Source organism: Neofelis nebulosa, chromosome 4 (genome assembly GCF_028018385.1).
Source record: "Neofelis nebulosa isolate mNeoNeb1 chromosome 4, mNeoNeb1.pri, whole genome shotgun sequence".
NCBI lineage: Eukaryota > Metazoa > Chordata > Mammalia > Carnivora > Felidae > Neofelis > Neofelis nebulosa.
Window position 1 is genome coordinate 114867565 of NC_080785.1, and position 26154 is coordinate 114893718.

A 26154-nucleotide genomic window follows, 5' to 3' on the forward strand; every position below is an offset into this window, starting at 1 on the left:
GAACTGGGAGCTGTCTTGTTTGATCTCAGCATAGCACTTGACACAGGACTGAATGCATACCCGAGGTTGAAAAGAAAGAGATGGATGGTCCGTTGGACGAGAGGACTAGGGGGTCCCAAGAACCGCACTCGCCGGCTCCCCCACCCCACCGCAACTGATCCTTGTCCCTTGAACCTCGCGCAGCTCCCCGAGTCGCCACTGCCCCTTTAAATGTGCGCGGGGACGCCTCGCCCCTCGTCTCCTTCGATCCCTGACCGAGCAGAAAGGGGAGGGAAAAAAAAAAAAAAAAAAGCCTTCCTCTTGGAGAGCGGGAGGAAACGTCTAGGAGGGGGCGGAGGCGCGGCGGCGGCAGAGGCGCGGCGGCCAGAGCGCAGCGCGCCGGGTGCGGAGCCGGACCCGGAGCGGACGCGACGCCGCGCGCTGCCCCGGCCGCCGCCCCATGCGCGGCGCACTCGCGCCCCCTCCTCTCTCCCACCCACGGCCAGCGCGGCCCCGCCCCCGGAGGCTCGCGCCCCGCGCCCCCACTTGCCCTGCGCTCCGCGCGGAATCTCGAGTGAACGCGACGCCGCGCGCCGTCCCGGCCGCCGCCCCGCGCGCCCCGTGCTCGTGCCCCCTCTCCTCCCCCCTCCGCCCCTGTCCGCCCCGCCCAGCCCGGAGGCTCGCGCCCCGCGCCCCCACTTGCCCTGCGCGCCGCGCGGAGTCCGGCGCGCGCCGGGCGGGAAGGGGGGGCGGGGCGGGCGCCTGGGAGTGCGGGCCCCGCGGGGCGGCCATGGAGTGAGGCGGCGCGCGGACTCGCGCTGGGACTGACCGACTGACTGACCGACGGGCGGCCCCGGGCTGCGCGTGCTGGAAGATGAACAGAGCAGGTAGGAGGCCCGCTCGACCTCGGGCGCCAAGGGACGCGCGCGAGGGGACCGCGCCAGGCGCTCCAAGTTGGAGCCCACGGGGCGCCGGGAGCGAGCCGCCGAAAATCCCCCGACCTTCCCGCCCTGCTCGGCCGCCGCTGAGATATTGGCGGGTCCGGAGTCCCCTCGCCGAGGAGGCTGAGGATCATCGGGGGCCCCCGTCCGAGACGCCCCGCCTCAGGGACGCTCCCTCCGTCTCCGCGAGGCCGCACCCTGGCGGTGTACTCCGTCATCCCGCTCCCACGGCCACCCCGGCGTGGGGGACCGCTTGGCAAGCGAGGAAGGCTCCCTTCGCGAAGGCGACTTGATCGCGCCCTGAATCCCCGCTCCGGCCCCTCTGGGTCCCTGCCAGATCCTCGCTGGCCCCTCGGAGGTCCCTCCAGGGCCCCGGGATCCTCCCGCAGCTCTTCGCCACCCCGGGGTCTATTCCTGGTCCCTCAGTACCTGGCGGCGCACTCTTAAGACGATTCCTGCTCCCTCCTCTCTCTTAGACCCCGAGACTTAGAGCTCACTCTGGGGATCAGACTAGAAAGCTCTAAATTATTGTCCCGCACACCGTACCCTTCCCTCGCCGCGCCCTGGCCCGGGGCCTTCTTTGTGCCTCCCCCAGGGGACCACATGCCAAGGGGACGCTCCTCGCCGCTGAGGCTGAGCCGCACTCCAGACGTTTCCCTCCATCCCTCGAGTCCGACTCTACCAGTTCAGGGATTCCGGGAAATCCAGAATGCGTTTGATAGTAAATATTAGCAATCCCTTCCGAGGAGTGCCATTTAACAGATTTAGTAACTGAGACTCCCATGGGCGATGCCTGGAACCGGTCTCAGGATTCCTGACTCCATCCACCCGGAGGGCAGAAAGTTCCCTGAAGAGGCGAGCTTGCAAGCCAGCAATCTCAGCTAACTTCATTTCCCTGCCAAGGAGGGATAGTCACTCTTTTTTTTCTTTTTCTCTTAAAATTTAGCAGAAGGCAGCCCTCTCTCTGACCAACACCCTCGTCCGAAGCCATACTCCAAAGCACACATCCCTAAAGAAACAGGAAGCCACCATTTTGGCTGTCTTAGAACCATATCCTGCTGCCTTGTATGTGTGTGTTGTGGCTTTTTCTTTTTAAAGACTTTTTAATGAAAAAAGTCATTGTCTTAGGAGGTGCAGAAGGGAGACATTTGGCTGGACTGATTTGACAAAGGAGACACTCGGGGACTTGGGAGTGTGGTAGCTGCCTTCATGTGGCCAGGCACTGTTGTTGCTGGGCATGTGGATGCCTGGACAGTGAGGGAGTGGGTCAGAATGGGGGTGGGGTGGGAGTAGGGGTGCCACTTTGGGAGTGGAAGAGGCTGGAGCGGGGTCCCAGTGTTCAGTTAGCCACTCCTTGGAGGAAGAAGGTGGCCTCCAGCCTGTTTCTGGCACAGCCTGAACAGAGCCAGGCAGGCTAGCTTTTTCCTACACTCCTAATAAAACCCACTTTAAAACAATGGTGAGAGCAGTTCCAGTTTTCCCACGTTTCCCTGCTTGAGGCTTGGGCAAGCCCTCCCCTCCCTGAGAATATGGGGGATGAAGTGAGCAGGAATAAACTTGGAGGCAGGCTTGGACCCAGGAAATCTCAGCGGTTGCTGCTCTTGGGTTTAGCCGTCCTAGAACTTGCCTCCAGCATAAACCTGGTTACTTTTTCAGTGTGATAGCAATGATGGAAACCTCACATAATGATTTCTGTGTGCCATGCTCTGAATTTCCTGATCATGTAACATAGTGGTCCATAGACTCCGTGGGAATGAATTTCAGAACCACCATATACTTAGTTAGGTGACCTTGAAGAGGTTACTTAACCTCGGTGCCTCAGTTTCCTCATCTGAAAAATGGAGAGGGTATGATCTTTGTCATCGAGTTCAATTAAATAAAGCTCATAAGGTATCTGGAACAGTGTCTGTCATAAGCCACTAATGAATACTGGTTAACATTTATTGGTCACTTATTATGAACTAGGTGTGGCTTTTAAGTGTTTTACTTGCATCAGTTCAGTTTTCCCAGTAACCTTATGAGGTGAGTACTCTTGCTATCCCCATTTTATAGGTTGGAAAACTGAGCTGCAGGGATTTTATGGTCACTGAGCCAAGATAGGATTGAAATACAGACTGTCCAGCTTGAGAGCCTACTTTTTTATGCAGTGCTGAACACATAGTAGATGCACAAGAAATGATGGCCAATTGAGTTTCTGTTGGCCTCTAATTGAGGTGTCTTCTATTATTTCTTTCGAACTTCTCAACAGCCTTATAGAAAAAGGAGGTATTTATTTCATTTTGCCAAGAAAGAAACTCAGGTTCAGAGAGGCAAAGTGACATGCCCAAGATGGCACAGTTGATATGTACCAGTGCTGGGATTGGAGCCCAGGTCTGTCTGAGCCTGGGGCCCATGCTTTTCCAACTTCGTCCCATGCAGTCTGCCCAGTATGTGCCCTGTTGTGGATCACTGGACTAGCTTAACAGCAGCCTAATTAGAAATCGTCAAGCTTGGCTTGGACATTCCAGCAGGCACCCAGGAATGAAAGTTAAATTAAGATGCGATTGGGAGGTGAAATTGGAAGATAATTACTCTTGGAACATATGGCTATGAGAGTTCCAGGGGGAATATAGTGAACTGCTGTTGAAACAGACTCAGGGATTGAAGAAGGGGATATCAGGAGACATCAGAAGAAGAGCCATGCATTTAATACTCTGTAGTTGGCCAGAGCAGAAGGCACTTTCCTAACTGGTGCAGTGCTCTTACTCTACAGATGGAGAAACTGAGGCCCAGCGAGGGGAAGGGACTTACCCAAGGTCACACCTCCAGTTAATGGCAAAGCCAGGAGTGGAGATCAGAGCTCCTGACTCCTAGTCCAGTGCCCCTCCCAATACCCCCTCTCATTTAACCTTTATATAGCTGACATGGGAGCAGCAGCATGAATGTGTGAGTGACAGACATTTAATTAAAATAGAGAGAGAAAATACAAACTAGTAATGGGGGCTGGCTAGGGATGATTTCTATCACCAGAAACTGTTAAAAATCTCCTCTTCCTGTCACTGTGGTTCCCCACCGTCAGTTTAACTCTTGGCGTCTTGGCTCAAAGGCTATTCTGCATTTGAGTTATGCTCATGCATAGCAAATCGCCAAGAGGTCCTGGGCAGAGAGGGTATTACCCTGGGCTTTGTGATACTGAGAAAGGGAAGGTTCACACAGCAGCCACAGGGACTCATGAGGTAGCAGAGGGTCCACACCAGCCGCACCCATGCTGGGTTCTAGTTAGAAAGAGAAACTTAACCCGGAGGAGGAACTCCCAGGTCTGATTTATCCTGTAATTCTGCATCCCTGCCAGATTGGACTCTTGACCATATTCCCAAAGGGCTTGTGTCTAACCACTCTGGGCCTCTGTATATTCTGTTCCCTCTGCCTGGCATACCCAGCGTCTCCTTTGATTAAGAAAATCCTTCCTGTCCTTCCACATGCGCCCCGATGCTGCCTCTTCTGCGGGTCTTCTCTAGGCAGGATTGGTCTAGGACCCAGATAACCTTGTACAGAGGGCAGGCACTCTATCAGGTTCCTTTCTGTGAGGAAGGAGGGAAGGGAGCCGAGCTAAAGCTCTCACACAGCCTTCATTTTCTTTCCTTCCTCCCCAGTGTCTTTCCCAGGCTCCTCCTCATGCCAGGGCTCCCTCCTTGGCCCTGCTCTTTTCTTTGTTCACACTCATTCTCTTGGTGATCTCACCAGGCCCATGCCTTAAATCCCATCCCTGTGATGGATACCTCCAGCCAGACCTCTCCCTGGAACCCAGACTGGTCTATCTAGGAGTCCACTTTCTGTCTGTCTCCACCTAGGTGTGTGTGCTAGGTAACTCAGATTTAACACATGCAAACTAACATTCTGGCTTTCCCTCCCTAGCACGTACAGCCTCCCCCAATTCAGTTGGTGGCAACTTCATTTTTCCAGTTCCTCTGACTCAAAACCTCGGTGTTGTCCTTGACCTTGCTCCTTCCCTTACACCCCGTATTCAACCTGTCAGCAAATCCTGCCAGTTCTACCTTCATATTTGGAATCTGACTCTTTACTACTCTCACTGCTGCCAACCTGGTCCAAGCCTCCACCGTCTCATCTCCTGCCTGGATGTCCCTGGATCCGTCATCACCACTTCTGCTTATTTCAGCACATTAACAAGAGTATGCACATCCCTCTTCTGCTTGGGGGGCCTGCATAATCTGTACCCTTCCTGTGACCCCTCTGACCTCATCTCCTGCTCCTCCCCGTTGCTTGCTCGCTCGTCCCTCCCTTCTGGCCACTCTGGCCCTCCTTGAACATACCAACTGAGTCCTGGCTTCCCTCACATCTCTCTAATCTTTGCTCTGGCGTCCTTTCCATAAGGCCTATCCCAGTAACTCTTTAAAATTGAAAAAACAAACAAACAAAACCCCACCTAACTCCTAATCTTTGTCTATAGAGTTTATGATCATCTAATATACAATAAGGTCATATACATCTCCTTTTTATTCCTTATCTCCTCCACTAGAATATAAAGGTTCATGAGGGACAGGGTCTTTGTTTTGTTTATTGATGTGTCCAAAGATTCTAGATGGGTGCCCAGCACATAGTAGGTGGTCAATAAATATCTGTTCAATGGAATTGGTTTAATGGAAATTGGATGAGAACAAACCTTATGACCAGTCAGTACTTCTGAGTTCTGAACTCAGCCTTTTGTAAAGTTCATGCCTGGTTAGTTGTCTCTGGTCTCTCTGGCCTCAGGTTTTCTGAATTTTACCTTTCTCTGCCTCACTAGAAGCTGGGAGCCCTGAGTCTCCACTGTAGAAGAAAGCTCAGTAGCAAAAGGGTGAAGGCAGAGGTTCTAGCAACTGGACCAGGAGGCAGGATACCCACATTCTCCCTGGTCCCTGCTCCGGGCTTGCTGAGAACAGTATGCGTCACCTCTGTGTGCCTCAGTTACCCTATCTTTTACTGAGGAGTCAGACAAAGCCTTTCTGATTCTGGCATCCTTTGATTTCAGAGGGGGTTCAGGTGAAACACCTTGAACCTCAGAACTGGAAGCAGAACATGAACACTAGATACTTGTCATTCCTAGGGGATCCTGTGGGGAAGGCATTTTCTTGCAGGATCACGCCTCAGACACCCACTGTGACCTTTCTCGAGGAGACGGCGCCCACAGATCAATAGCTTGATTGGATGAAGGATGGCGTGGGGGTGGGGGCGATGCAACCAAGGTGATGGTCGTTTTTCATGGCCCATCTGTCCCTCTGTCAAGTCTCACGGTGCTCATGTGAAATACCACCTGTTAAGGATGAGAAATGAGAGTCCCCACCCCCAAAGAGTAATTTCATGCCAATGCCTGACACCTGATGTTGGGAACTTGAAGCTAGTATTATACATCAGTGTAGAGCAAGGCTTATACCAGGGGAAGATGTGTGGTAGACAAAGACTGACATTGTTAGAATAACAATTGCTACTATTTATTGGCTAGTCCTACTTGAAGGCCTACTGCTGGGCACTTTTAATAAATTATATATATTTTAATATTCATAACCTCTTGAGAGCAGGTGTTACTGTTGAACCCATTTTACAGATGAGGAAACTGAAGCTCACTTTTATAGGTTGTAAGTGGCAAAGCCAGGATTTGAATCCAGATGAGCCAGGCTCCAAAGGCTGTTACTTCACAGTTACAGGTTAGCTAAAGCTTAGCTGTTTAAAATCCACATAGTTGGGTGGGTTTTGTTGGTGGTCGTGGTGGTGGTGGTGGTGGCAGCGGTAGTTGTGTGTGTGTGTGTGTGTGTGTGTGTGTGTGTGTTTTAACTAATTTGGACAGATAATTTTCTAAATTAGGACGTATTTGCTTATGGAAACAAGGAGTTGGAAGGCCACTTATGTCTTGAACACTCTGGGTTATTATCTGGATGCCCGTGTCTAGCCTCGGTGTTGATGTGGATGAATATAGGTGTGGGTTAGGGTGTTGGTGTAGTGGGTGCTTTAGCCTTTAGGGTCTTGACAGCTGAGTCTCTTCTCTCCCTTTCTTGCTGGCAGCTGCCATATCTTACACCTGGCAGGGTTCCTGTTCTAACTGCCAATCCCTTCCCCTCCTAATTAGCTGTACACTGGGAAACCAGACCACTGAGTTCCTTAGATTTATGTGCAAAGTACAACTAAAGAGACTGAAATCAGGCCCTTTCAGGAGCACGGTTCCTGGGCACCTATATTCTTGCTGCCCCAGGCCTTTTTAATTTCCTTTTGGGCCTCCTCAGTTAAATTTTACATGGTTCTGCGAGTTTAGGGGAGATACTGACTTTGGCTTGAGGTGCCAATGGAACAGTCCCACAGAGATGGGTTACAACGGGCTAGTGCTGTGCTGGCCAGCACCATAGCCACCACCCACATGTTGCTACTGAGCAGTTGAAATGTGGCTAATGTGAATTGTGATGTGCTGAAAAGTGTAAAATACACATTTGATTTCAAGGACTTAGTACAAAAAAGAATGTCAAATATTTCCTTAATAAATTTTGTATATTGATGACATGATCCAAACATGACTTACTGATATCCAAAATGATAATATATCAAATATATTGAGTTGAAAAAGTATTGTTAAAATTAATTTCACCATTTCTTTTTTACTTTTTTTAAGGATATATATGTATATCCTTAATATATGTGTATATATATATATATATATATATATATATATATATATATATACATATACATACTTTGATAGAGTGTGCATGCACGCAAGACAGAGGGAGAGGGAGAGAGAAAATCTTAACCAGGCTCCACACCCAATGCAGAGCTAATGTGGGGCTCTATCCCACAACCGTGAGATTGTAACCTGACCCCAAATTGAGTAGGACACTAAACTGACTGAGCCACCCAGGTGTCCCAGATCTCTCTCTCTCTCTTTTTTTTTTAAAGTAGGCTTCATGTCCAGCACAGAGCCCACTGTGCTCTCACTACCCTGAGATCAAGACCTGAGCTGAAATCAAGACTTGGAAGTTGGGGCGACTGGATGGCTCAGTCTGTTAAGCATCCAACTCTTGGTCTCAGTTCAGGTCATGATCTCATGGTTCATGAGTATGAGCCCCACATGGGGCTCTGTGCTGACAGTGTGGAGCCTGTATGGGATTCTCTGTCTTCCTTTCTCTCTCTCTCTCTCCCTCCTTCTTCCCCTTTCCTGCTTGCTTTCTATCTCTTTCTCAAAAAAATAAAATAAAATAAACTTAAAAAAAAAAGAGTTGGATGCTTAACTGAGCCACCCAGGTGCCCCCTTGTTTTTACTTTTTAATGTGGCTGTGAGAAAAATAAAAATTACATATGTGATGATAAACGTGGCTCATGTTGCATCTCCGCCAGCTACCCCTGGACTACAGATGACAGGGTAACGGTGCTGCAAGGGTTTAACTGGAAGTCAAATGCATGGGGAGAAGAGTTTGCTGACAGACCTTTAGGAGCTCTGCTTCATCTCCCTTCTGTCATGAGCCAGGCTGGCATTCTGAAGTTGCTCTGCATCAAACCCAGGCCTTAGTGCGGATGGCACTGGGCAGCGGGGCGAGGCTTGAGGGGAGACTTGTGTGTCTTCATCTATGGGCAGTGGGGAGCCAGGCAGTGTGTTTGAAGCTGAGATGTCAGGATGGAGTTGCCTTCCTGGAAATCTTCATTCCTCACTCTGCCCACAGTGTGGCCAGGGGCTTGAAGGCATTGAAGCAGTCTTGTGGCAGGACGGATGAACTTGGAAGTGGGCAGCTACACCCTTGACCTTTGCATTTGTCCAGGCCTCTCTCATTCTGCAAAATACAGCTTAAATTTCACCTACCGCAGGAGGGTCTTCCTTCATCATGGTAACTCTTCTTCTCTGACTCCTGTTGGATGTACAGTTTGTACCCACATCCTTTATTCTGACATGGTTACATAGATCCCCCAAAGCCACAAGGGAAGAGAGTTTTTGCAGATATACATGTTGGAAAATATCATGTAGCTTCTCCCATGAAGTTTGGATGCCCATGAAATTTAGACACAGGGCAGTTAGCTAGACACCAGTCTTGAAGCATGTAGAATTCAGAGGTGACCCTTAGAGGAGGAATCATGCATCACTGTCACAGACCTTTGGTGTATCATTCTTGAAGGAATGAGATAATGGCTATTCAATCATAATATTCCAAAGGTCTGCAGCTCTGTCCTCCAGTTGGTTCTGTTCGTTTTGTCTCCCTGACTCAATGGCAAGTACTCAGCAGAGGTATTCTTTTCATCTTGATTCTAGAAGACCTTCCTATGTATGGTGCTATGCGTATAGATAGTAGGTATCCAATGAATTAAGTGTAGGATGAATGTAGGCTCCATGTGGGTGGCAGAGATAATGACCATCAAGTTCAGCATTGTCTCATGAGTGCCTGGCACCTAGAAAGAATTTTTTTTAATGTTTGTTTATTTTTGAGAGAGAGAGAGAAAGTGCGAGTAAGGGAGGGGCAGAGACAGGGACAGAGGATCCAAAGTGGGCTCCGTGCTGACAGCAGAGAGCCCAATGCAGGGCTCACAGGCACAAACTCTGAGACCCTGACCTGAGCTGAAGTTGGATGCTCAAATGACTGAGCCACCCAGGAGCCCCTAGAAAGCATGTAATACGTAGTTATTGGATGAATGATTACAATGATCTGGATACCTGTATTTGAGGAGTATTTCATTGAGTTCATTGAGTAGCTGGACTATGTATAGAAGAAAGATCTATTTACTTTGTTTACAGAATCAATTGTCAGTGGAGGTCAAGGGGTCTTAAAGATGATGGTGGAGGGCATAAACCTAATACAGAATATAGCAGATTGGGCTCACATAGGTTGGGAAACTATCTTCAGTGTTCTCTTCAAAATGGTAAGTTGGAGACTCTGAATGGAAATAAGGGTTAACTGTACTTTTTCTCCTTCTTTTCTCTATTTTTATCCTTTAGATTCACCAAAACCACCAGTTGCTCCCAAGCCAAAGACTGCCAGTCCCCTCACGCCAGTGACAGCACCCAAATTCCCTTCATCACCCCGGCCCGATAGCCTTCCCAGTCCCAACTCCATGTCTAGGGGGCCGAAACCCCCCATTGCCCCTAAGCCCAGGCTGGCGACCCCCAGTGAGTGGAGAGCCAGCGTGTACGTGATCAACAGCTTGAACAAATGCAGCAACGGGAAGGTGCTCTGTGTTGACAGGGGGACTTACGAAGAGCGCCAGTCCAACTTGGAGTGCTCGGAGTCTGAGGCTGACGAGGATTACATTGTGGTCCCCAGGGCTCCGCCGAAAGAGGACGAACCCAGGGACAGCAGCTGCTCTGCAGAGAGTGCTGCCATGGCGCCTCCAGATGCCACGGGGGAAGAGGAGTGCAGGGAGGAAGGCGAGGAGAGTGACCCGGAGGGGCTGGGAGCTGCTCCAGCTGAAGTGGTGCTGAGTAGAGAGGCTGACGGAGGCGGGGCCCCCACTCCTGAGAATGTGGAGGCAGAGGATGGTGCCTGTGACCCTGGGGCAGAGGAGCAGACATTGACAAGTGAGGAGGAAGAGAAGCGAGTGGAAGAGCACAACGTATACAACCTGGAGGACAGGGGACCTTGGGACGGAGAGGCAGTCCTCCCAAGCGATGACGTCATTCTCACTCACGTTGATTTAGAGGGTCCGGAAACTCCCAGCGAGGAGCCTGGGCCCCTTGGGACACCCAGGGAGGCAGAGGAGGGTGGTGGGGAAGGCTCCACCAACACAGAACCAGGGGCTCCAGAAGAATGTGTGGATTCCGACAGGCCCTCTGATGGGGACGCTGACGATGCCAGCAAGGAACCCACAGAGAATGAGGACTTGGCTGTGGGTGTCCAGGAGGCGGAGACAACCACTGGTAGCCCTGAAATCTCTGAGGAGTGTGAGTGTGAAGATGACCATGATGACCAGGATGAACCACAGGACCAAAATGAGAAAACTGGCCAAGAAGAAATGGCAGCCGTCACCCAGGAGGTGGGAGAAGACCCCCGAGAAGGCAGAGACCTGGTGCAGGACGAACCTGCTGAGGAGAGCTGCCAGATCATTCCTTTCGAGAGTGACGGTGTGGATGATTTTGTGACGTCACTCTCGGGAAGTCCCTACGAGTTCTTTCCGACCGAGAGCACCTCTTTCTGTAGCGAGAGCTGCTCTTCTTTTTCCAAGTCAGCAAAAGGCTTAGAGTCCGAGCAGGAACCACAGTCAGGAGAATGTGCGGAGCAGGGCCCCGTTGTTGGAGCTTCCTGCGTCTCTGGGGAGGGCCCCTCTGTCCCTGAGGTAGTGGTTATGCCAGAGGATGAGGATGCCGGGGACGATGCACTCACCAACCCCTATGAGATGGGAGTTGACCTGGAGCATGAGGCTGACCCTGGGGAAGGAGAGAAGCTGGAGACACAGGCTGCATGTGACACGCTGAGTGGTTATGGCATGAAAGAAGAAATGAACTCCGATGCTGAGGGAGGCCTGGTCCCCCTCGACAGGAAGAACATCATCACGAGGGCCAGGCCCCACTCCGGGAAGGTGGCCGGCTATGTCCCAGAAACCGTCCCAGAAGAAACCGGACCAGAAGCTGGCTCATCAGCCATTGGCATTAGAGGTGCCACCAAGGAGGCGAGAAAGACAGTTCTGTCGTTGGAGGGGAAACCACTGGAAGCCAGCAGGGCCTTGCCAGCAAAGCCCAGAGCCTTCACTTTGTACCCCCGATCGTTCTCCGTGGAAGGCCGAGAGATTCCCGTCTCCTTGTACCGGGAGTCGGAGGCATCTGGCTTGGACGACCATAGGATCAAAAGGAAAGATGACAACCTTTCTCTGCCCTGTGTGATTGGCTCCTCTGGGAGCTTCTCCCAGAGGAACCATCTCCCATCCAGTGGCACCTCAACACCCTCTTCTGTGGTTGACATCCCGCCCCCTTTCGACCTGGCCTGCATCACCAAAAAGCCCATCACAAAGAGCTCTCCCTCCCTGCTGATCGAGAGCGAGCCCCCGGACAAGTATACCAAGAAGAAGAAGTCATCCTTCAAGCGGTTCCTGGCGCTGACGTTTAAAAAGAAGTCCGAGAACAAAGTGCACGTGGATGTCAATGTGTCTTCTTCCAGGTCCTCTTCAGAATCCAGCTATCATGGGCCTGCCAGGCTTCTGGAAATCGACCGCAGGAGCCTCAGCAACTCCCCGCAGCTTAAGGCTCGGACTGGCAAGCTCCGGGCTTCCGAATCGCCCTCCTCCCTCATCTTCTACAGGGATGGCAAGAGGAAAGGTGTCCCCTTCAGCAGGACCGTGTCCAGAGTGGAGTCCTTCGAAGACCGCTCTCGGCCCCCCTTTCTGCCCTTGCCCCTGACCAAGCCGCGGTCCATCTCGTTCCCTAACGCCGACACTTCAGACTATGAGAACATTCCAGCCATGAACTCGGACTATGAAAATATCCAGATTCCGCCCCGGAGGCCTGCGAGGGCTGGGACATTTACGAAGCTGTTTGAAGATCAGAGCAGAGCCCTGTCCACAGCAAATGAAAACGACGGCTACGTGGACATGAGCAGCTTCAACGCCTTTGAGAGCAAACAGCAGAGTGCAGACCAAGATGCAGAAAGGTACTGTGAAGTTACATTTTCTTTGTTGTTGGGTGAGTGTAACTGCCAGGAGGCAGGCGCTTAGGTTTAGGGGACGGGATGGACTTGCTTTTTAGCCTCAGGCTCTATTTATTTCTAGCCGTGTGAATTAGGGTGAGTGGCTTTACCTCTCTGAGCCTCAGTTAACTGTGGCTGCGAAGTGGGGTTCATGCTACCTTGCGGCAGAGTGTTTGAGAAGATCAGAGTTGATCGTCTGTGTGAAAGTATTGTCTAAAATGCCAAATACAGTGTAAATGTCAGCATTTGTGTTTCCATTATTTGAGAGACATTTCTCATGTAGATGGGAATGATGGGTTTGCTGGTCCCCTCCAGGAAAGTCACCAAGAGAGAAGGTTCTGGAATCTTGCCAAACTAAATATCTTTCACCATCAGGAAAATACCCTGAATTGAGATTGATACCCTTTTACTGTGTAAATATACACTCTATTCAAGGGAACTAGAAAAGACAATCTATTTAAATTGTTTAAAGAGCTAAGGGCGCCCTGAGCTAAATTTCTGAATAGAAGCCTTTTAAGAGGTATATCCAAGCTGATTTTTTTTTTTTTTTTTGGACTCATTCACCTTGGAAGTAAAAGTGAAACACTGAAATTATTGACAACAGTGGGGATTTTCTGACCCCACCTTTCCAAGACTGACTGAATGCCCTTATTGAACATCCCACGTGGATAACTGCCAAATCTTGCTGTTCCGTGTACCTTGTGGACGCAACTTAAAGGCAATGCAATTCAGCTTCAACCATTTACTCTCTTTGGGAGTGCCTGATCGGAATTAATAAAAGCGAAAATGGCGGTGATTTTAAAGGACATCCTGATTCTGACCCCTCGTGTGCAGTGACTTCACCCAGTCCCACACAGCTGCTGCTGCTGCTGCTAGGAGTTCCCAGGGCGCCTGCAGTAATGAATAGATAAGATGATTTGCAATTAGCCTGAGCTGTCGCTGGAGTGTAGATGCTAGCAGTGTTTGTATGGTTTATTCTCCTGAGTTTTTTACATGGTTCCCCCACCCTGGCTGCATCTTCTCTCTCCCCCAAGTCTGGGTGAGGCTGTTAATTAGTTCTTTCCAGAATGAAAAGGTTTGTTTGCTGGGGCAAGGGTAAACACTAACACTGCTGGAGGGACTGAGTTTAATTTGGAGAGTGTGGACGTGTGCAAACTCTGAGAGGGTGAGAGCTACACAGCCGACCAGTTCATTGCATTAATAGTTATCAGCAGGGTTTGAGAAGATCCAGACCTAGCTGAGTGCCTCCTAGCGTTAATGAAAATAGAACCAAGCTCTGAAACCAGAATCTCCCTGTTAGAAAGGACCTCAAAGGGCAGATGGTCAAGGCTCCCACTCTAGCAGGCCTTTCTCTGACCCAGTCTGTACTTGAATTCCTCAAGCCACAGGGAACTCACCACCTCCCAGGGTTGCCTCATCTGTTGCTAGGTATCCTGATTAAATTTTCGTTTCTGACTGAGGCAAAAGCTGTCTCCTAATATCCCTACCCCACTCATGCTGGCTCTCCCCTCTCAAGCTAGGCAAGTGAGTTCATTTCCTCTTTTGTATGACATCCCTTCAGAAATCGAAATCTGCTTCTGTAGAATCACTGAATTTTACAGCTGGGAGGGAACTTCAGACAACATTTGGTCCTGTTACAGAGGAAGAAACTGAGGCACAGAGAGGGAAAGGGATTTACCTAAGATAAGATAGCTCAGCAATTTAGTGGAAAAATCAGTGCTAGGACTCAGATGTCCTGACACCTGGTTCGGGCATTCTTAGTGAATTACAACTAAGGGATGCCAGATCTGATTGTGCAGGCTGTGCGCTGCACAGCTCCAGGGCCACATTCACATTCTACTCCCCCAGGGTTGCCCAGTGCACAGTTTGCTTGGCCATATGCAGAGTCCCTGTTGCCTTGATCTGTACTTTGTCCAGAAACCAAAAAAGGTCCCTTCACCCAAGTTAACACGACAATAAGGGAAAAATACCCAAGAAAATGTCAGTGCTACCTTATCTTCTGATGCTATTTCACTGAAGGCCAAACTGACCAGGATAAATCTCCCATGCAGGAACCACATCCTCTTGGACATCAATCAGTGAGCAAAGCTTTCTCCTGTTTTCCTTCATGAAACATATAGAAGCAAAGGGGGAGAAAAATCCTTGCTTTGAGCTGGAACAGGTCTGGGCAAGGGATGTTTCAGACACCTCAAGTCGAGAGGCAGGGGACTGCCATGGGGGTGGGGTCCTAGTGCATCTTTGCCTGAACAGGGGCTTTGAGAATTGAGTGGCTGGAGTGTTGCTGAGAGGCATGCCCAGGGGTGTGCTTCAGGTTGAGCAGGACAGGAAGGGGTGAGAAGGTGGGGAGGCAGTTCCTCCTCCTTCCGCTCCTTGTCTTGCCCCACACCTTGCTTCAGTGCGAGGATCAGGGGGAGAAGCCAAAATAAATATCAACAGCCCTGAAAGGGTACAGGGCAGTCCGTTGGGAGATGTGAGTTCAAAGCCTGCTCAGTCACTGACTTGCTGTGGGGTCTTGGAGAAGGCTAGGCCACAGTTTGCTCATCTGTAAAATGGTAAGACTGGAGCAGGTCTGTGTTTCTCAACCGTTTGCCTTTCCTGTGCCACTTGTGCTGTTTCTGTTACACCACCTATACTACCACTTACGGTTTTTCTTTCAATCAGTCTTTTTTACTTTAAAAATATTTAGAAAGGAAATTTTATGTCACTGTTGGGAAATGGAAAAACACTATTGGCTGCCATAAATAGAAGGCAATTGTACAAATAAGATACTAAGGAAAGGAAATTAACGGGTAAATTCTAGCTTGAGGTGGTGACTTGCCAAGGCTGGAGCTGGAAGCCTGGTCCCTTTGTTAAACAGGGAGAGGTGTTAAAGACATCCTGGCACCACACAGAGACTTTCTCCTTGGCATAGTCAGAAGGATTCAGAAGGACTGAAAAGGGAATAACTCTGTCTCTCTCATGGTGTGATTCACTGTTATTTAAATCCAAGTCCTTTTTCCGCTAAAAGTACCTCCCTTCAAGAAACATGTAGAGTATATAATAGAATTCAGAAGGCCCTTAGAGAACCCCAAACCAGAGTAGCAGCTCAGGGTCTAATGGATGATTATAAGGTTTCTTCTATGTGGCAACTTCCACTGAGATTTATAGACCCAGATAATAACGTTTTAGGAGCCACAATAATCTTATTAGCAGTTTTCTGTCTTGTAAAATAAAACTGTATACATTGTTACTTATGTACATTTTCCCCATGGTATACAACATTTCCATCATCTTTTAGTTTAAAGTGTCTCCCCAGAACATTCTTTTTTTTTGTACCCCCCCCCCCGAATTGACCCTTGTGAAAAAGAAAAAATGGACCAGAGATCTAGTCCAGAAAAGTCCTACTTTCCAAATAGGCTGTTCTATGTCTTCAGTCAGTGCTCTTTGATGGGGGAGCCTCGTCTTTACTCCTGAGTATTCCATGGCCCCTCAGTACGTTGGTTCTATGCTAGGAGCTTAATAAATGCATGTTTAAAAAAACCAAACAAACAAAATAAGTAAATGTATGTTGATGATGAGGGGTTTTATAATTCCATGCGAGTTGGTGATTTTGAGCTTCACAAGAATCACAGAATTATCATTTATTAAGCACCTATCTTCAGCAACACAGTGCTAAGTGCTTTGTATACACTTAATAAATACCCATTTGATGCAAAATACTACATAGACTGGTTTGTCCTAAGTGCCTCACTTTTATTTTATTTTATTTTATTTTATTTTATTTTATTTTAGAGAGAGTGCAAGTGTGAGCTGAGGGAGAGGGGCAGAGGGAGAGAGAGAGAATCTTAAGCAGGCTCCATGCCCAAGGCAGAGCTTGACGCAGGGCTCAATCCCACAGCTCTGGAATCATGACCTGAGCTGAAATCAAGAGTCGGACGTGTCCACCTCAGAGCCACTCAGGTACCCCCTAAGTGTCTCATTTATTTTTTTTTAAATTTTTTAATGTTTACTTATTTTTGAGACAGAGAGAGAGAGAGAGAGAGAGAGAGAGAGAGAGAAACATGAGTGGGGGAGGGGCAGAGAGAGAGGCAGACACAGAATCTGAAGCAGGCTCCAGGCTCTGAGCTGTCAGCACAGAGCCCGAAGCAGGGCTCGAACTCACAGACCGTGAGATCATGACCTGAGCCAAAGTCGGATGCTCAGCCAACTGAGCCACCCAGGCGCCCCCTTAGTGTCTCATTTAAATTCCCATAATTGTATATTTGTTTTTTGCATGATGATGAATCTATTTTAATCATTCAGCATTATACATTAACATGGATCCCTGATGCTCCTTTTCTCCATTTCATTATTAACATTTTCAAACTTACAGAAGAATTGAAAGATACAGTTTGTTTTCCCACCACCTAGATTTACCATTAATGTGTTGCCACACTGGCTTTTTCTCATCTTTTTCTTTCTCTGTTCTCTCTAGCTGTTGTGATCAGTCCACATATTGTTCTTGATGCATTTATGGTGGCTTTTTATGTTTACAGATGACGACCCTGGACCCCAGGGAGAGCACAGTGGCTAAGCATGTGGACTTTAGGCAGGCTGCCTGGAGTTTCAGTCAGTACTCCACCCCTTACTGTCTGTGTGACCTGGGACAAGGTACTCACCTCTCTGCACCTTGGTTTATCTGTAATAGGCAATGAGAATAGTCCCTGCCTTATAACATCGTTAAACCTGAATGAGTTAATGTTGTACATAGTGAAATGATAAGTAAATATTAGCTGTTATTCAGTGACATGGTCAGGGTCACATAGTGGTGGATGCAGGATTTGAATTTGATTCTAGAGGTGTGGGTAGCGAATCCGGTCCCTTTCACTGTGGGGATGTCTCTGTCTCTGTCTCCCATATGGAGGTTCTTCTGCATGAGTTTGACTCAGTGTTCAGGACACCACTTGCGAGCTTCAGCTGTGGGGTGTGGTGTCAGCATTACCTCTGACTTCCTCTTGGGCTGGGGTCAGGGCTACAGACAACAGCCCAAGCGATAATGGTTTGGAGTCATTAGCAGCCTCTTATACCAAGGACGGCAGGACCAGAATTTTTATAATTCCGTGCTTATAGTAGAAATGCCTATCTCTGTGACTCTGACATAGCTGTTATTTCACTTGTAATTCACAATTAGTTAGGTACATTCATCTCCAGGTGAGAAAACTGAGGCCCACTGAAGTGCTATAAACTATCCCCTGTTGCACAGGTAGTAAGTGGCCAAACTAAAATCTGAACCCAAGTCTCTCTCTTTTTTTTTTTTTTTAAATTTAATGTTTATTTATTATTGAGAGACAGAGAGAGACAGAGCATGAGCATGGGAGGGGCAGAGAGACAGGGAGACACAGAATCCGAAGCAGGCTCCAGGCTCTGAGCTGTCAGCACAGAGCCCGACGCGGGGCTTGAACTCACAAACCGTGAGATCATGACCTGAGCCGAAGTCGGACGCTCAACCGACTGAGCCACCCAGGTGCCCCCCAAGTCTCTTTTTTTTTCTATTTTTTTGATGTATATTTGTTTTTGAGAAACAGAGAGACAGAGCACGAGTAGGGGATGGGCAGAGAGAGAGGGAGACACAGAATCTCAAGCAGATTCCAGGCTCTGAGTTGTCAGCACAGAGCATGACACAGGGCTCAAACCCACAAACTGCGAGATCATGACCTGAGCCTAAGTCGGACGTTTAACCAACTGAGCCACCCAGGCGTCCCATGTCTTTCTGAATCCAGTACTCTTTCCACTACCTCTTGTTTCCTGTAGTGAAAAAATGCCACGTTTTCTAGTTGTCTTTATCTGACAGCTGTAGTGTCTCCTTTGCAGAAGACAAGCTAGCACAGCCACCACCGAAATGTTGGCTTTGTTTATTGGTCTAGAGGGCTCGAGGAAAAGTGGAATGACACTTTCCTTTATTTTCTGATGGGTGGTGAGTTTGCTGCTCTGTTGGGAGCTCATCAAGAAGGCTTACAAGCTTTCCTGGAACTTGCTAATGAGCTATTCAGACATCTTGCCCTCCCTCAGGGCCATAGTGGGAGACGCTTGCCCTTGTGTAGCTCACTGTGCCCCTAGAGCAACCAGGAACTCTGGGTGTGGAGCAGGCCATCTGTTTGGGTTGTACGGGTTGTTAGGGGGGCTTCAGATGATTCGGCCCACCTGGGAGCAGCAGCTCATGAGTGCTCATGCCTTCTAGGGAGAGTTCTGGAAGGTCTAAGGTCCAGCCTTTCAGGGCTCTCTTCTCCCAGCCTGGGGGTCCTTATAGAGCTGTTCATTGTTGGAATGCAGCTTGAATTGCATGTTCAAGGGTTTGTGGGTTAGCCATATTATACAACATTTGTGTGAGGATAAGGAGTGGGAGCATCCAGGTAATTCAGTATTTTGGCTGATGATGACCATTTGAGAAATGAGTGATTCTTGAGGAACTGTGCCAAGTGAAATATGGACAGAAATGGACCAGGTACCATCACTGGCCTCAGTGGACTTACAGTGAAGGATAGCAAGAGGACTTACGCCCAAGTCCCTGGAGTGCAAGGTAGAAAATGCTCAGGATCCAAAGGGTAGAAGTCCAGGGGAGGGCAGGATGGCTTCATGGACACTGATGGAAAGGTAGGGTCTTGACACATGGAGATAGGAGAGAGATGTGAGGACATGTGGAGAAACACAGGCCTGTGGTTTTAGCAGGTAAAGCTGCAATGAACATGGTTTAATCTTGGTTTAGGAGTGCTTTGATCTCTTTATTCTGGAAAACAGCTCACATCATCTGTAGGCATGGGGAATAATATATGGAGGAGATTGGGTTGAAAGACTAAGGATGAAGCTCGAACACTGTGTTTTTTTGATTTCTGGTTCTTGTAGTAGAATGTTGCCCCCAGCTTGGCCTGTTGATCAGTCCCTCTGCTAACATTCGTTCAGCATCTACTAAATGTCCGCTACTGTTTTAGGTACTAGAGGTTCCCACCACCACCTGGAGAGAGAGACTGATAGAGGCCATTAGAAACCATGTGATAAAGGTTTTGCTGGAAGCCCATCCTGTTCTGGAGGAGGGGTGTAGGAAGCCTGGACCATCTGGGAGAAACTTGAAGTGGGTATTGGCAGAGGAATAGGAGTTTGTGATGGAGACAAATAGTCCAGGAGGAACACAAGCATGTGCATGAGTCTGGGGGTTAGAAAGGACCATGAAGCGCTCAGATGGACCTCAGTGTACACATCTTTGTGATACAGTTGGGGAGGCAGTTGCGACCTAGCGAAAAAGTCCTTTGAATATCAACTTGATGAGTGAGCGCATTACCCATGGGCAGTAGGGCAACCGTGGCAGGTTTTTGGCAGGGCAGGGCCACAGTGGAGATGCCGCATTGGCACAGATGCTCTGTTGGCACGGTGAAGTGGAGGAGATGAAGAAAACGGAAGCAGGGAGACTAGTCAAGAGGCCATTGCAGCGGTGCCCTCCAGAGAACATGAAGACCAGGCCAGAGCCATAGCATCAGAAAAGCAGGGAGTGGGGTTCCACGGTGAAGACAGCCACCCGCTTGTCCGGTGCTGACCAACTCCAGGACTAGCTTGGGGCTGCCTTGGCTTTCCTCGTCCTTTTATTTGATTGTTACAGCCTGTCTGGGCCCAAATAAATTAAATATTTCCGGCAAAAGGCAAGCAAGAAGCAATAAGAATTCAGTCCTTAAAAGTTAAAGGATACAAGCTGAGTAATAAAGCCGGGAGAGGTAATTGTACAGGCAGTCCAGACCAAGGACAGCGACTGCAGCCAGAACACTGAAACCCAGCACAAAATCTAGCATGAGAGCCCTCCCTCTCTCCTCCCCGGCTCCCAGTGCCTGTTCACCATCCTTAGAATGCAGTAAATATTTTGCAGAAGTGATTCCCTGAGAGAGTGAAACCTGACTTTTTATTTTTCACAACCATAGACAGTGCTGCAGCAGCAAATACACGCGTCATTGTGATACAAAGGTGATTTACAGACTCAACTGTAAATCGGGTGGGTGCACTGCAGAACTGCATCTAAACCTCCCGCTGACTAATTCCATTGGTGCTGAGGGCTGCATGCCTGGGTTTTTGGCACATCCCAGCCGTGGTTCATGGGTATCTTTATATCTGCCTGTAAGCTGGGAGCCTTCCTATTATTATTATGTTTTTGACAAATGAACTCATGCAGAGCTTTCATTAAGTTTCATTGAAAGGACCTGGAAATGCCATAAAAATTATTATAATCTCAAAACCATCACATTCCGAATGCATGCGGCTGTGCTTCTTGTTGAAATTGACTGATGAGAATATTCAGTTTTTAATTTTCTGACTTAAAATAAGACCATCTGCAGCTGTTTCTTTTAGCAATAATTTTTAATTAAATGCAATAAAATTTACGGGTAAGGACCCTAATAAGAAAATCGTGTCAGAAACACACTTATTGTAACATTTACTAGCATGATATTAAGGCCCCCAACCATTTTTTTTTCCCTTGCAGAGCTATAATACAGACGAAATCTTGATTAAGTGTTAATCACAATGTGGTTTTACCTTCATAAAATCAGGGTTTCCCCCTGTGGGAGGCGTGAAAATAATTCTCACTAATAGAAGACAGTCTTGTTGCACAAGTTCTTTGGTGAAATGTCAGCAGCCGGTCTTCTTGACCAGCTGAGCCCCAGAAGAGGAGGGGAGTCTTTGTTCCAGCCTGAGTTTGGGTGGTGCTTGAGATATTAGACCTTATTCTCCCCACCCCACCCCACCCTCACCGTGGTTGGGGGATGAGCTTATCACGCATTGGATGCAGCGGAAGAAGAAAATTATCTATGTATTTCATGCAGCAACTCAGTAAGTGAAGAAATCAAGTGCCTACTACGTGCTAGGCTGTGCTCTATTTAGATAGAGTAGGGAGCAGACAGATAAGGTCCCTGCTCTGGCAGACTTGGTCTTCTATTAGGGAGAGGCAGACAGTGAACAGACTGAGAAGTAAACAAGATAATCATAGATAACTACATCATTCTTTCCTGATGAGATTTTGTGTGTGTGTGTGGGGGGGGGGGAACAGCAATGTGACAGAAAGTGACTGGTGGAAGGGATGTTTTAGGATGGTCAAAGAAGGCCTCTCTGAGGAGGTGATATTTGAGTGAAACCTGAATGATGGTCAAACCACCATGGGGGAAGGGCATTCCAGGCAGAGGAAACAGAAGGGACAATGGCCTTGAGGCTGGAGGACCCTTGTAGGGTTTGTGGGGAGGCCAGCATGTCTGGATTGCATAACAAAACAGGGGGAGTGTTGGGGGTGGGGTAGGCAGGGGCCTTTGTAAAAGACTTAGATTTTACTTTAATGAGACACCAGTGGAGAGAAATGTCAAGATCTAAAAATGTTTGAATTATCTGAACTCTTCAGACCATTTCATAGGATTTGGACATTTAGGGTCAGATCACTAAATAATTTGAAAATTATAGCAAAGAGTATTTGCTGTTCAGGATGGTTCTGAAAGTATAACACAGGTTTGAATTTAGGTCCCAGCTCTGCCCCTGGCTATGTGAATTTTGAGCATCTGTGTCTCAGATGTCTCTCCCACCTGTGACTGCTCTGAAACTGCTCGGAACTAGCAGTTCTGAGTTCCCCATCTGAGTGTTCTTTACAGAAGACTGTGGTGGCCCAGGGAGCTGAGAGGGGACTGGCCCAGCCACACTAGAGGAAGGGTACAGGTGATAAGGCTGGGGGAGGCGGTTCTTAAAAATGAATGTGCTGCATTTGGACTTGTCCTTCCTACGTGAAGATATAATGTGTGAGCCATACAGAGCTATTGAAGGTTTTAGAGCAAGAGAGTGACTTGATTAACTGTTGCTCTAGCACAGTGATTGTCAGATGTGTGGGGTAGAACAGAGGAAAAGAAGCCACCACAGTAAAGTATCTCAGGGTCAAGAGATTGAGGCATGGCAGAGGGACCTAGCTTCTTCAGCCTCTGCAGTGTGATGGCCTCTAAGTACAGCTACTGCAGTCACTGAGAGAAAGATAAACCAGCGCTTCCACTGCTCTGGAACTCCCCAGCACAGGGTTTCTCAGGGTGGTTGATGGCAGTTAGGCAGCACAGATGACAGAACCACAAAGGCAGCGTGGCTTGTCAGGAAGACAGAATGAGTTCCGGTCTGCCTCTGTCCCTTACCTTGTCATCTGATCTGAGCCTCAGTTTCTTCACGTGTTTATGTGGTATGATGGTCCCTTCCTCTCTGAGTTATCCTGTGGCGTTAGGGCTGGTGCATGTACAAGGGCGTTGTCAGGTACTAAAAAAGGACAGTGTCAGTCTTGTGCTTTGCTGCTGGGAGCTGGAGTGGACATTGTGCCCACAGCACATGGGACTTTCCTGCATGTTCACTCTAAGCCAGGCACTGTCTTAGACCCTTATGTACATCAACTCAGTTAATCCCAAACACCACCCTGCCACACAGGTACTTTAAAAAATATATACTCAGCAGATGAGACATCTAAGGTATAGTAAGTCAGGTGCCCAAGGTCACAGCAGAGCCAGAATTTTAACCTAGGCAGTTTGCAACCCCCACACTGTCACGTCTTCTGTGAGGTGCTTTCTCACTTTATGTGCATCACTTCATTTAATTTGCTGAATGTCCCTTTGTCAGGAGTTACCCAGGTTTACTTTTTTTAGTAGAAAAGGAAACTGAGGTTCAGGGTGGTGACATGATGAGTAAGCCAGTTAAGTGACAGAGCTAGGATGGGAAGGAAGGTAGCTCTAGGTATGGCTTCTTCCCTCTTTCTGGTTCACCCCCATTGAGAATTTCCCAACTGGAGTTGGCCCTCCATCTGTCAAAGGTGAGGACACACAATGGAATATGAATCTTCAGAACGGAAATGTCCTTATTATAGGCATTCAAACTGGGCAGCTTATGATGACTGTCCACTTGCTTAGAGACACATGGCCAGGGGATGATGTAAAAACTATATATAGAGAGAACAGCACACACTAGTATAGTAATAATCAAAGGGATGATATTATGCAGGAGGTTAACACTTCCTTAGATCGCCTGGCAGAGCTCAGGAGGGCCCTTGGGGCATTTATCATCTGTGCTCACGGTACTCCAGGTCAACAGGACAAAAATCTCATAATAATTTCTGAGTGATGAATTAATGCATTTCATCTGGCTCCTTGAGACTGCCCCAAGATTGTCCAGCCTCCAAGAGGTGAAGGCAGCCGCTGAGCTGTGTGCTGGAGAATTCTGAACTTGCCCCTGAGAATTGTAGTGTTTCCCTGTCTTGGAGAAGCCTGTGTCTTTGGCTGTTTTCCTGCAAGATGAATGTCTCAGTGTTGAGATTGTTTTTGGGGATGATGTGGCTGGTCTCTATGTAAACAGACCCATTCTCTTTGTGCTTGAGTTTGGTCTGGAGTCCAAGAGAAGTTTCTCCAGGTCAAGGCATGACCCAAGAACTTGAAATTTCAGGCTCGCTTGCATGATTTTAATTAAGAAAATAAGACACACACACACACACACACACACACACACACACACACACAGATACAAATCCTGCCTTACAGAGGTCTTAAGTTCTGTTCTCTTGTTATGATGACACTTTCTTACACTGAGAGATATGTGCAGTGGGGGTTCCTATGAGGTAGTGAGCTCTCCATCATCGTCTGTAATTAGCACAAGTGGAAAGGATAACAGAATCTGTCATGAGGTTGTTGTAATTCGTACAGGCCGGGAAATCTGAACTCTCTTGGGATTGTTTTTGGTTGGGCAGATTAGAGTTCTAAGGAAGCAGGTGGGCTGCTATAGGGACTGTCTAAGTAGCCTCTGAAAAGTATCCAGGTCCCCAGTTTGGAGAGGCCCCAGAATACTATAGAAGACTCAATATCAGCTCTGGAACCAATTCCAGAAGTGGTCTCCTGGTACAAGGAAACATGCTTTTCATGCCCCTTTCCCACCACATCTGAATCCTCTGAGGTACTGAAAGGCTCACCTGCTGAAAGGTGGCACGGGGAGATGCAGTAGCTCCTGGGCTCTGGCCTGCCTCGGGAGAGGGCAGAAGTCCTCCTCCCTGGAGCCAAGGGCCCAGCTGTAGTGAAGCGGATGGGAAGGTTGGTTATTCGGTACTTCTTGGGGGTTCCCTGACACATTTAATCTCAGTGGTTTTCAAACTCTTTGTTGTAGCAGGATCCTTTTTCAGATGAAATCTTACTTGGAACTCCAACAAAGAAGGCAAGAGTTTGTTATTATAATTCTCTTTCATAAGTTCAAATTTTCAATACTTCATATGAAGCTAGTTAACGAGATCATCATGATAAAGAAACGTCTTCATGGACATCATGATGGAAGAGACATCTTCCAACTTGGAAGTTGGGAGTTATGAATTGCATTGTTGCTCTTACAGACTAATGAGGGTGATGATTATACAAAGGCATGTATCATAGGGGTTGAGAGCCTGTGTTCTAGAGCAGATGGTTGGGTTCAGATCTCAGCTCTGCCAGTTTCTAGCTGTGTGTCCTTAGACTGATTACTTAATCATTCTGTGCTTTACCCACCTTATCTGTAAAAACAGGGAAGATGACACTACCTACTATAAGAAATTGTTGTGAGGTTTGAATGAGTTAATACTTGCAAGGAATGTAGCGGGGGCCTGGGTGTCTTTTAGGTGCTCAAAATACTTTTAGCCGTTGTTGTTAACACGGTAGCAATATCTGTGTCCATGAAATGGGAAGCAAACTTTTGTGAATCCTTGCCCACAGGAGTCCAGGTTTTCTAAGGAACGCTTTGAAACCCCACCTCATCTCATACGATCTGGGCAGTCTTCTTTTAATAAGTGTGATCTGTTGGATATACATATTTATAAGTCTTTTTCACCAATAATGTAGTCAGTGGTTTACAGAACCCTGTGCCAGACATATTAGGGGAGGTGGAAAAAAGGTTTCTGCCCATCTTTCAAAAACAGGCCTTTTGTTCGGTTGAGGGGGAGAAGGTGTGGCAGGTTAAGAAGTAGTTTAGGGTAGGGCACCTGGGTGGCTCAGTCAGTGTTAAGCATCCAACTCTTGATTTCGGTTCAGGTCATGATCTCCTGGTTCTTGAGATGTGAGCCCTGAGCCCCACATCTGGCTCTGCACTGACAGGGTGGAGCCTGCTTGGGATCTCTCACTTTCTCTCTCTCTCTCTCTCTCTCTCTCTCTGCCCCTCCCCTGCACACACACGTGTTCTCTCTTGTACTCTCTCAAAATACATAAAATAAATATTTTTTAAAAAGCAGTAGTTTAGAGATATATAACTAGTGGATCTTAAATTCTTGGATTATAGTAACCTCACATTCTGTGTATAAGAATGGAAGTGAAGTTAAAGATATGAATGGGGAAAAGAAGCAACACTGCAGATTCCACGGTCTACAAATATTTCATATGCATATATGCACCCCACTACTTTATATGTGTTAGCTCGTTGATTATCAGCCCTATTTTACAGGTGAGAAAACTGAGGCTCCAAGACATCATGTGGCAGAGGACACAGACAGGGTCCAAGAACCTAGAGCACAGAGTCAGGACCCACGGTGGGGCACAAGGAAGCAGGTCCCAGCCCCACTGAGCAGTGCCTGGTCCTGGCAGGAGTTGCCCCACCTTTGGAGGCAGGGTGTCACC

The 26154-nt window shown here is 48.2% G+C and overlaps 1 protein-coding gene across 2 annotated transcripts in view; it reads left to right on the forward strand.

The window, feature by feature from the left end:
- Positions 1-364: 364 nt before the first annotated feature.
- Positions 365-26154, forward strand: part of FGD5 (FYVE, RhoGEF and PH domain containing 5) — a 122881-nt gene continuing 97091 nt past the window's right edge. For both annotated transcript variants that reach the window (XM_058725886.1, XM_058725887.1), the window contains exons 1-2: positions 365-866; positions 9862-12502. In XM_058725886.1, coding sequence (XP_058581869.1) covers positions 854-866; positions 9862-12502 — 2654 coding nt within the window. In that variant the 5' untranslated portion in view covers positions 365-853. The remainder of the gene's footprint in view (positions 867-9861; positions 12503-26154) is intronic.